Below are 11451 nucleotides of genomic sequence, written 5' to 3' on the forward strand. Positions count from 1 at the left end.
TTCAGGTCGAGGTGTGGAGTAATTCTTTCTGCAGAGGCCTCTGAATTTTTGGAATTCTCTACCCCAGAACTAGAGTCTCAGCAATGTATTTGATAGGCATTTAAGGGAGCAAAGGTTCATGAAGACAGAGCAGGAAAATGTTTTGAAGTAAATGCTGAATCAGACATTAAGTTTATGATTTGCCGAATAGGATTATGGGCTGATCAGTCTATCTCTGCATTTCACATCCTTTTGATCTTTAACACTGACAGGGAAGGTTAATGAAGATGTTGCATCATTGGCTATATTACTAGAGGAACACAACACTCTCATGCAAGAATATCATACTAACATTTTTAGTCATTAAATGCCAATTAGACCTCAGCTGTGGCATTGCATCCATTTACGTATCTGTTAGAGGTGTCACCACCACTGACAACGGTTACTCCTCCAGAGGATGCCAGCTATCTGACTCCAGTTGGGTGACACCAGAACATTGACAATTGTGGAGTCAGCCATATTGCTGGGTCTGGAGTCACATTCAGCAGAGCCCATGAAAGAATTGCACGTTTACTCCTCCAAGGGGTATTAATGAATTTTCATGGCTATATAATTGCAAATTTTCCATGTAACTGAATTTAAATTGCCCGTCCACCTTAGTCAGACTTGAACTCATCTCTCTGGGCTGTTAGGTCAAAGTCCTAGTTGACTTGGCAACTAGTGAGTGGCCCAGTGGATCAGCGGGTGCAGCTGCTGCCCCACAGCTTCAGCAGCCCACGTTAAATCCCGGTCCTGTATGATGTCTTGTTCAGTTCGAACAGGCCATGTGACTTTCCCCAAGATGCTACTGCTGCCTCCCATTTTATTAAATACGCAGGCCACTGAAAATTGTCTGCAGTGTGTAGAACCTGTAGGGTGGGGGAATTTGGAATGGATGGAAAATTTTGGGAAAATAAAAGCACAGGAAAATGAAGGATCAGTGTAGAACACCTGGCTGATGAATGGCACAGACTGAGTAATCTGAAGAGCCTGTTACTGTGCTGTATCACCTTATGTCTATGATTTTAAATACTGTGCCACCACACAGTATATACTGGGGATGAATGACATTGAGTTCACTATCAATCAAAGGGATTGTGGTTAACTTTAATAGAAATACAGAAAATTATCTATTCCGTCAATTTAATAGGAACTTACCTCCACTGCCTGAAATATCTGCATTCAAAGAACTTATAAGTACAGGAAAATCTTTTCACATGTAAAGGGAAGTGAAAGCACATACAGTCATAATTTATAAAGAAAATCATATGAACAGATGAAATGAAAAGGTTTACGGAGCTGAGAATGAACCAATTAAATGGTTCTTCCAAAGATTTTCATTGAGCAGTTCATTGAAAGATTCTATATGATTCACTTTCAAGGAAGTTTACTGAACTTAGCTACACATCTCTTACGATGAAAGAGGGTAATACTCAAAGCAATGCCTTCCACCACCATTCTAGCTGTTTTGCCCACCTTTGTTTCTCAACCTATCTTCAATGGCAATGAACCTTTTTACTGAACAGTTCATGAGTCAGTGTGAACTTTAATGCATTTTAAGGTCTCCTAGCAACAGAGAAAACTTAAACTCTGGAGAGGTCCTGTAAGGATTGCCGTCCCTAACAAGGGCTCATGAAGTTGAGAGCAGCCAAGATGAAACCTTCACCACACAGGTTGGCTACAACTCAAAAGTAGAGTCCCTAAAGCACTAACCAAATTTAATGCAAGAAGGGACAGAAATGATGTATTACCCCAGGGAGCTACATGAGTGGCAATGGTAATATATTTTAAAAAAACAAGTTAACACTGCTGAATGTATTGATCATGAAAAGGTTGTGCAATATTTCTTCTTTTGTATATTTTAGTAATGATTTTATTATTGTTAAGAAGTGTATTTCTGAAATAAAAAAGGAGATGACAGTGAGGGAACCAGTGAGATTTTAATATGAATAATCAAATTTCAAAGCAGGGCTGGAAGTGGTTGATAACTGGTGAGCATGCATATTTATTGGCATGGGGCTAAAAACCTGGTGCTACAGAAACCCCAACAGAAGGTCCAAAGACCTCATCCCTGGGAGAGGAAGGATACACCAAGAAGATGTGCCACATCTGGGGACAACTTGAAAGACTGGTGCAGGACAGAGGACCCTGATGAACTGCTGTTGTCAGCCTATGCCCCAGCAAGGGTGATTGGCATGCAGAATTCTTAAAGGTTATTTAATCCTTGCAAAACTACAGCTGTGTAATGCCCTCAGAGGATGAACTCTGGCTATATGGTGTGAGGTATTCAAAATCTCATAGAGGTGTCAGAAGCAGAGAATGAGCAGCTTCATGTTCCTGGGTGTCAAGATCTCTGAGGATCTAACCTGGTCCCAACATATTGATGTAGTTATAAAGAAGGCAAGACAGTGGCTATACTTTATTAGGAGCTTGAAGAGTTTTGGCATGTCAAAAAATACACTAAAAAACTTCTATAGTTGTACCGTGGAGAGCATTCTGTCAGGCTGCATCACAGTCTGGTATGGAGGGGTTACTGCACAGGAGCAAATAGATTGTAAATCTAGTCAGCTCCATCTTGGGTACTAGCCTACAAAGTACCCAGGACATCTTTAGGGAGCGGTGTCTCAGAAAGGCAGCATCCATTATTAAGGACCCCAGCACCCAGGGCATGCCCTTTCCTCGCAGTTACCATCAGGAAGGAGGTACAGAAGCCTGAAGGCCACACTCAGCAATTCAGGAACAGCTTCTTCCCCTCTGCCATCCGGTCCCTAATGGACATTGAATCTTTGGACACTTCCTCACTTTCTTTTTAAGAATACACAGTATTTCTGTTTTTGTACATTTTAAAAAATCTATTCAATATACGTAATTGATTTACTTGTTTATTTATTATTATTTTTTCTCTGCTAGATTATGTATTGTATTGAACTGCTGCTGCTAAGTTAACAAATTTCATATCAAATCCCAGTGATAATGAACCTGATTTTGATTTGATTTGTTATCACTGGCTTCTGAAGATTGTTGTTTTGCAGTAGCAGTACAATGCAATGAAATAAAATTACCATAACAATTCAACAAATGGTTTCATATAAAAAATGAATGACAAGATAGTGTTCATGAGTTCATAAATTGACCATTCAGAAATCTGTTTGTGGAGGGCAAGAAGATGTTCCTAAAAATGTTGAGTGTATGTTTTCAAGCTCCTGAATCTCCTCCCTGATGGCAATTATGAGGAAGAGGGCATGTCCTGATGGTAAGGGTCCATCTCAGAGCCTGTGGGTATCAGATCTGTGCCCCACTCCACGCCCCCAGCAACTTTGCTTCCGAACCCTGCATCAGGGTTGGTGGGGCTTCAAAACTGATAGATTGGACTACCTTGCCCATGACCCACCCTCAAGTACAGGGGAGGAAGTCAGTGGCACAGCATAGTTGTCCAAAGCACTGTATAACAAAGTGATAATTTCAGATACACAGAAAAAACTGGGAAAGCAATGTTTGTTCTCTACTGAGCAAAACAGATTGCGGTTAAATTTTATGGAAGTGTTTAAAAATAGGGCATGGATAGGTCGAAATGGCCTCCACTGACAGAAGGGTTGGCATTTGGAGAACTTAGCTCACAGTGAATGGCTTAAAAACCAGAATTTTTTAGACTGGGGCTTGATTGGTGGGGTGCAGTGGGATGGGAAGAGAATGGGGGTTTGGGGCCAGGTTCAGAAGCCATACAGGAGTTTGCTCTCTATTCTTGCGTCTTCCAGCAGGACCCAGCTGCGCCCAACTCTCTTTACAGAACAAATTCTTAGACTTCATACTTCCGTGTAAGTTGGTTGTGTTGAGTCCTCGAGCATGGACAGAGCAGAATTTAGTACAGACAATATCAGGAGTAATCACCAGATCAAGGAACATCTCTGTGCAAAGAGAAAGTTTGTGCCACGGCTTGAAGATTCTTTGACAGAACATAAATCCTGTTTCTCTTCCTGCCGTCTCTGCCAACCTACTCGCAGCTATTTCTGGGATATTTTGGCTCTAGATCTCCAACATCTGGAGTTTTTACTAGCTGCCAATATTCTGAATTCCTCAAGTTTCCCTTCCAATTCCCACATGCATCAATCTCTCTGTCTAAAAATCTGTAGGACTTGGCAACCACAAATATGACAGACAATTCCAGAGATTTTCAACTCTCAGACGTTAACAGTTCTTTTGCTGTCAGCCTTCACCTCTGATCCCCGATCCTGTCACATTATATCCCATTGTGTACAGTTTTGTTTGGCCATTTATAGGAAGGAAATCATTAATTTGGAAAGGGGTGTAGAGAAGATTCACCAGGATGTTACCAGAACGGGAGGGCCTGAGGTACAAGGAGAGACAGGACAGTTTTGCTCTATTTTCCCCAGAAGAGTAGCAGACTAAACGGTGACCTTATAGAATTTTATAAACTCATGAAGGGCAGAGTCTTTTTCTGAATGATAAGGGAGTCCAAAACTTATCGTTTATCAATTTAAAATGCGAGGGGGAAAATTTAAAGGGGACCTGAGGGACAACTTTTTGGAGATGTTTTTTCACAGAGGGTGGGGAGGGGTATACAGAATCTTTCAGAGGAAATAGTAGAGGTGGGTTCAATTACAATATTTAAAAGACATTTAGGCAGGGACATGAACAGGACAGTTTTAGAGGCAAATGGGACTGGCTCATGCAGGCAGGAACATTAAATTGAATGCCTGTTTCAGTGCTGTACATCTCCAACTCTCCAGGTAAAAGAACGGTCACCAACTCCTCGAAATAAAATAAATATCAGTGAGCGACAGCCAGGAATATGATGGGTGGGGTCCACTATGTATTTCTGTTCATCTGCCAAGGGATCTCAATCTGTTAGCCAAGAGTGATTGGCAAAATGCTGGAGGAACTTTTGGACTGGACCTTTCTTAAAGTACAACATGCTGAAGATAGTCAGTAGGTCTGGCAGAGTTGTTTGACCACATCACAACGTTCCCAGTAGCTGGGACTTGATTCAACAAAAAACGCCTGAAAGCAATTGAGGATTACGGGAAGCACACAGCTAGCTGACATCAAAAACGACAAAGAAGCTGCCAGGAATGGTGGAAACTGGTACAATGAAATAACTCAGCAGGTCAGGCAAATAAAGGCCAGTGTTTTCAGTCAAAATTCTGCATCAGGACCAAGATTCCAGAGGAAAGATAGGTGGAATGGGAACCCCATCTCATCTCTCTAACTATATACACACACAGCTGGAATAAGCGGCTGAGAGGGAGCTGTGGAGGCAGATACAATTGAAAGACGTTTGGGCAAGGACATTGTTCAGAGAGACTTGGGCTAAATGCAGGCAAACCGGACTAACTCAGCCATTTTGTTCAGTGTGGATAAGCTGGAATGAAGGATAACTATGTACTAGGTAATTTCCCCCTGAACTCTCAGCCCTGACAACCCAAAACAATGACCACCCCTCTGCCTCCACAATTTTCCTGAACATTAAGTTCCTCCAGAAGCAAAAGAAAGTCTTTTTACAGGACTTCCTGCCAGATTTTGAGCAGAGCCCCAGAGGCTTTGGAGGAGGAGGAGGAGGAGAGGAGATATTGTGTTCTCCTTTTGGGGGAAGCAAGCCAAACGTTTAAATAGGGAAGGTAGCTGAGGGGAAAGGGCAGGAGAGCACAGCTGGGGTTAACATCAATCAATTCCAGGTCCTCTTGCAGTTGCTTGACGATCCCTGTAAGAATGCTTATTACTTTGATGGAATGTAATAGAAAGACAGACGCAAGAGATTGCAGATACTGAAATATTGGGCAAAAAAACTGACGGAACTCAGTGGGCATCTGTGGAGGGAAATCTATCAGTCCAGACCAGAAACGTCAACCGTCCATTTCCCGTCACATATGTTCTCAGAGCCACGGAGTTCCTCCAGCATTTTAGGTTTTCTTTAAACCAACAGAAGGACGAACACTGATTCCAATTATATGATTATATTCGTGAGACGAATAGGTATACATTTAAAGCATAGAGCAAAATCCCCCGGGGGATTTGGGGGTTGAAATCTCTGTCCCTCCAGTGACGTTACGGAAGGTTTGAACTGCCGTTTACACCGGTGGGGCATTCAGATTTTCTTGGCCAGGCTCCGGAATGGTTTACTGCACTATTACTTCACACGCTGATTTCTCCTCACCTCCCCATTTCTGAAGTTAACGTGTGGGAGCCCAGGTTTGGGGGGCGAGAGGGGGGTTGTTATCCCGTCAGTATTAAAGCACTGTGTCCCACCTCGTTACAAAGGCTGTTCGGAGGGGCAGCTCCGGAGCAAGATCCGAGGCTGAAAACATGGAGAGGGAACGGGAGCTTACGGCTGGGGACGAACTTACCAGTGAAGTTATCGCAGCCCTGGTGAGCTTCGGACGGCGGCGGGAGCGCCAGCCAGCCGGGCAGGATGAGCAACAAGAAGCGCAGCGACACCAAGTCCTGCATGATCCTCAGGCGGGGAGGCAGCACCAACGAACTCGGTCACCAGTCCCAGCTCCACTCGCTTGTGTTTCCCAAGAACGGAAGACAGTCGACAAAAATCCCGGCGACGTCAGAGGGGCGTGGGAGGCTGCTCTGTTCTGGGACGGGACAGAGCGGAGCGGCGAGGCTGTTGTGGAGCATGAAGATATCCGCCCTCTCCCTCGTAGACTCTTAACTTGCCGTCACAGTTGTACTAGACTTCCCAAAAAACAACCCTCGACAGATGTAATCAAGGACTACAAAATATGCCCGAACTTGTTAAGGGAGTGTTTAAATTTAGGGTCACACCTCCCATCCTAACAATGCTGGTTCTCAAGGCCATTCATACTCATTTATCTGCAACTTATTTTCCCAGTACAGGGTTCCGCCGGTACTGGACAGGGAAGGACCGGGCTGGGCTGGGCGAGGCAGCCCCTCAATAATGGGGGCAGTGAACTACACCATGGTTCCAAATGAATGGCAGCAGAGGTATATCTTTTTTTAAATGTGATAGAACACTTCTTAACACGCTATGAATGTAAGAATAAAAAGGCACTGAGAAGCTGATTTTCTGAAGTATTTAAAACTTGTGAATAAAGTTTATTTTGACATACAAAGGACGCCTCCGGCTCCCAAATCTTCTACCACTCACGCTCGTAATGGGGCAATTCTGAACCGCCAATCAACCAGCCAACACAAACACACACACAAACGCTGGAGCAACGCAGATGGCCAGGCAGTGCCTACGGAAAAAAATACACAGGCAACGTGGCCCGAAACGTCGCCCCGTACTTTTTCCCATGGATGCTGTCGGGTCTGAGTTCCTACTGCATTTTCTGTGTGTTTGTGATGCTTAGGTTTCCAGCGTTTGCAGATTTTCTCTTTTGTGAATCAACCTGCCAGTCTGCATTTTTTTGGGCTGTGGTTGGAACCAGAGCGGATCCGGTGCTGACACAAACTGGGAAGTTCGGTTTACGGAAATAGATGAATTTTAAATAGGGTCCGACAGGTTGTAACGCCTCTGAATCCCCTGTATGTCCCGTGTTCACCCCTGCTCCTGTGATCCCAGAACAAGAGTAATATTCCCTTCGTCTTCATCTTCCACTGTGCCCGCCTCCAGCTGCAAAGTCCAGTCTTCCATATTCTCTGTTGCAATAGTATATACATTTGGTTAGGGCGTACTATGTGTAGTCCTGGTCAATGCATTACAGGACTTGGAGGCTTTGGAGAAGGTGCAGAAGAGCTTCCTAGGATGTTGTGTGGATTAAAGGGAATTAGCTATAAGGTTGAACAAACGTGGGCTTTCTAGCATTGGGACAGAAATTGGGGAACAGAATGCTAATTAACACACCCAGATGGTGCAGAGCTGGTGTGGCTGTGCTGCCTGGGTGTCTTCCTTGTGGAGTTTGCCTGCTTATTGGTGACTACATACCTTAAATTATCCCTAGCTTAGGCAGGTGGCTGGGGGGTGGCAAGAAAGGGGAGTTGATAAAAATGTTAGAGAGAAAACTTCACAGGAAGATCAACAGGATGAATAGAGATCTGAAGGTGTTATATTTGAATGTGTGCAGTATACAGAATAAAGTAGACCAACTTGTAGCAAGTTACAGATTGGCATGTATGATGTTGTGGGCATCACTGAAACATTATAGCTGGGAATTTAATGTCCAAGGATACACATTGTATCAAATGACAGGCAGGTAGGCAGAGGGGGTGGAGTTGCTCTGCTGGCTAAAAAAAAAGAGAAATCAAATCATTAGAAAGAGGTGATGTAGGATTGGAAGGTGTTGAATTGTGCGTAGAGCTAAGGAACTGCAAGAGTAAAAAGACCCTGATGGGAGTTGTATACAAACCCACAAACAGAGGTAAAAATGTGATCTCAAATTACAACAGGAGATAGGAAACACATGCCAAAAGTGGAATGTTACAATCATCATGGGGGGATTTCAATACGCATGGGTTGGCACTGGACCCAAGAGGGGGATTTCCCAGAATGCCCATGAGATGGCTTTTTAAAACAACTTGTCATTGATCCCACTAGAGTATTAGCTATTCTGGATTGGGTGCTGTGAAATGAACCAGAATTTATTAGAGAGCTTAAGGTAAAAGAACCCATAGAGAAGAGTGATCACAATATGATCAAATTCACCCCTAAATTTGAGAAGTAGAAGCTAAAGTCAGATGCATCAGTATTACAGTGGAGGAAAGGGAATTAAAAAGGCTTGAGAGAGGAGCTGGCCAAAATTCATTGGAAAAGAAGACGAGCAAGGATGATAGCGGAGCAGCAATGGCTGGAATTTCTGGAACAATTCAGAAGGCAGAGGATATATACAGTGTGTACCAAAGAGGAAGAAGTATTCTAAAACAAGATGACACAACTATAGCTAACAGTAGAAATCAAAGCCAAAGGGAAGGCATATAATAGAACAAAAATTAGTGGGAAGTTAGAGGACTGGGAAGCCTTTAAAAGACCACAGCAGACAACTAAAAACCCATTAACAAGGAAAAGATGGAATAACTTAGCCAATAATATTAAAGAGGATACCAAAAGTTTCTTCAAATACACAAATTATAAAAGAGATGAGAATGGATATCAGGCCACTGGAAATGATGTTGGAGAGGTAGTAATGGAGGACAAGGAAATGGCAGATTCACATTTTTTTAAACCAGAAGAGCAACTCCACCCCCTCTGCCTACCTGCCTGTCATTTAATACAATGTGTATCCTTGGACATTAAACTCCCAGCTATAATGTTTCAGTGATGCCCACAACATCATAAATGCCAATCTTTCACCATACTGTGAAAGATACTAGCAGTATGGTGGAAGTCCCAGAGTGTCAGAGGTCAGAAGTGTGTGAAGTTGTCATTACTAGTGAGAAAGTTCTTCAAAAACTGAAGGGTATGAAGGTAGATAAGTCACCTTGACCAGATGGAGTACACCCCAGGGTCCTGAAAGAGGTGGCTGAAGAGATTGTGGAGGAATTAGCAATGACCTTTCAAGAATCAATAGATTCTGACATGGTTCCAGAAGACTGGAAAATTACAAATGTCACTACATTCTTCAAGAAGGGGGAGAGGCAGATGAAAGAAAATTATAAGCCAGTTAGTCTGACCTCAGTAGTTGGTAAGACGTTGGAGTCGACTGTTAAGGATGTGGTTTCAGGGGACTTGGAGCCACATGATAAAATAAGCTGTAGTCAGCATAGGAAAATCTTGCCTGACAAATATGTTGTAATTCTTTGAAGAAACAAGCAGGATAGACAAAGGAGAATACATTGATGCTGTAACTTGGATTTTCAGAAGGCCTTTGACGAAGTGCCACATAGGATGCTGCTTAACAAGCTATGAACCTATGGTGTTACAGGAAAGGCTCTAGAATGGATAAAGCAGTGGCTGATTGGCAGGAAACAAAAAGTGGGAACAAAGAGAGCCTTTTCTAGTTGGTTGCCGGTGACTAGTGGTGTTACACAGGGGTCTGTGTTAGGACCACTTCTTTTTACGTCATATGTCAGTAATTTGGCTGATGGAATTATTGCCTTTGTTGCAAAGTTTGCAGATGATACAAAGACAGATGGAGGGTCAGGTAATTTGAGAAAGGGACTTAGATTAGGACAAAGAAGTTGCAGATGGAATACAGTGTCGGAAAGCGTATGGCCATGCCATTGGTAGTGGAAATAAAAGAGTAGACTGTTTTCTAAATGGGGAGAAAATTCAAAAATCTGAGGCACAAAGGGACTTGGGAGTCCTTGTGCAGGATTCCCTAAAGCATAACTTGTAGTTTGAATTGGTGAGGAAGGCAAATGCAATGTTAGCATTCATTTCAAGAGAACTGGAATATAAAATCAAGGATGTAATGTTGAGGCTTTATAAAACACTGGTGAGTACTCACTTGGAGTATTGTGAGCAGTTCTGAGCCCCTTATTTTAGGAAGGATGAGCTGACACTGATGGAGGTTCAAAGGAGGTTCTTGAAAATGATTCCAGAATTAAACGACTTGTCATATGAAGAGTGTTTGATGGCACTGGGACTGCATTTGCTGGAATTTAGAAGAATGAGGGGTAACCTAATTGAAACCTATCGAATGTTGAAAGGCCTTGACAGAGTGGTTGCGAAAAGAATGTTTACTATAGTGGGTGAGTCTAAGACCAGAGGACTAAACCTCAGAATAGAGGGGCGTCCATTTAGAATGGAGATGAAGAGGGATTTCTTTAGCCAGAGAGTGATGACTCTGTGGAATTTGTTGCCATAGGCAACTGTGGAGGCCAAATCTTTATGTATGTTTAAGGCAGACATTGATAGATTTTAGATTAGTCAGGACATGAAGGGATACAGTGAGAAGTCAGGAGGTTGGGGCTGAGAAGAATGGATCAGCCATGATGAAGTGGCAGAGCAGTCTCAATGGGTCAAATGGCCTAATTCTGCTCATCTGTCTTATGGTCCAACATAGACTCAATAGGCAGAATGGCTTCCTTCAATGTCATAAATGAAAAGTAAATGAAAAGAACACAGAAGTCATTCACTGGCATCTCAATAGAACACTGGTAGGTAGAAGATAGAGTGAGGTATTGTTGGGACCAAGAAGATGTGTGCTTAGAGGTTCAGCATCTAGGATTCTTGAGAGATTATTTGTGTCATTGTTTACAGGGAAAGGTGATACTGAAAAGATGTGGGTGGAGATGACAGAACTAGATGGAGTGAAAGTGGGTGAGTAGGACTTACTGGAAATCTGGTTTATATTGTGGGTAAGTCCCTGCCCAAATAACTTTCATTCTGATTGATAAGGGAAGTGGCATGAGAGATGACTTCATAAGCATTTATTATTTTCTGATTTACTTCTAATTTAAACAGGTGCTTAATTTGTTGTCCATAAGAACACATAATATAAGATTGAGTAGCCTCTTCAAGTCTGTCCTACATTTAATATGATCATGGCTGGTATGTCCCAGGCCCCA

General features: G+C 42.9%; 1 protein-coding gene across 4 annotated transcripts in view; it reads right to left on the bottom strand.

The window, feature by feature from the left end:
• The window catches only part of LOC140734499 (interleukin-13 receptor subunit alpha-1-like), a 47801-nt gene extending 41042 nt beyond the window's left edge, over positions 1–6759 (bottom strand). The window contains exon 1 of one of the 4 annotated variants that reach the window (XM_073058541.1): positions 6381–6704. In XM_073058541.1, coding sequence (XP_072914642.1) covers positions 6381–6483 — 103 coding nt within the window. In that variant the 5' untranslated portion in view covers positions 6484–6704. Of the gene's footprint in view, positions 1–6380 lie in introns of all 4 variants that reach the window. The other 3 variants (XM_073058543.1, XM_073058545.1, XM_073058542.1) reach the window with 3 other exon arrangements.
• Between the last annotated feature and the right edge of the window lie 4692 nt (positions 6760–11451).

This window comes from Hemitrygon akajei, chromosome 10 (assembly GCF_048418815.1).
Source record: "Hemitrygon akajei chromosome 10, sHemAka1.3, whole genome shotgun sequence".
Lineage (NCBI taxonomy): Eukaryota > Metazoa > Chordata > Chondrichthyes > Myliobatiformes > Dasyatidae > Hemitrygon > Hemitrygon akajei.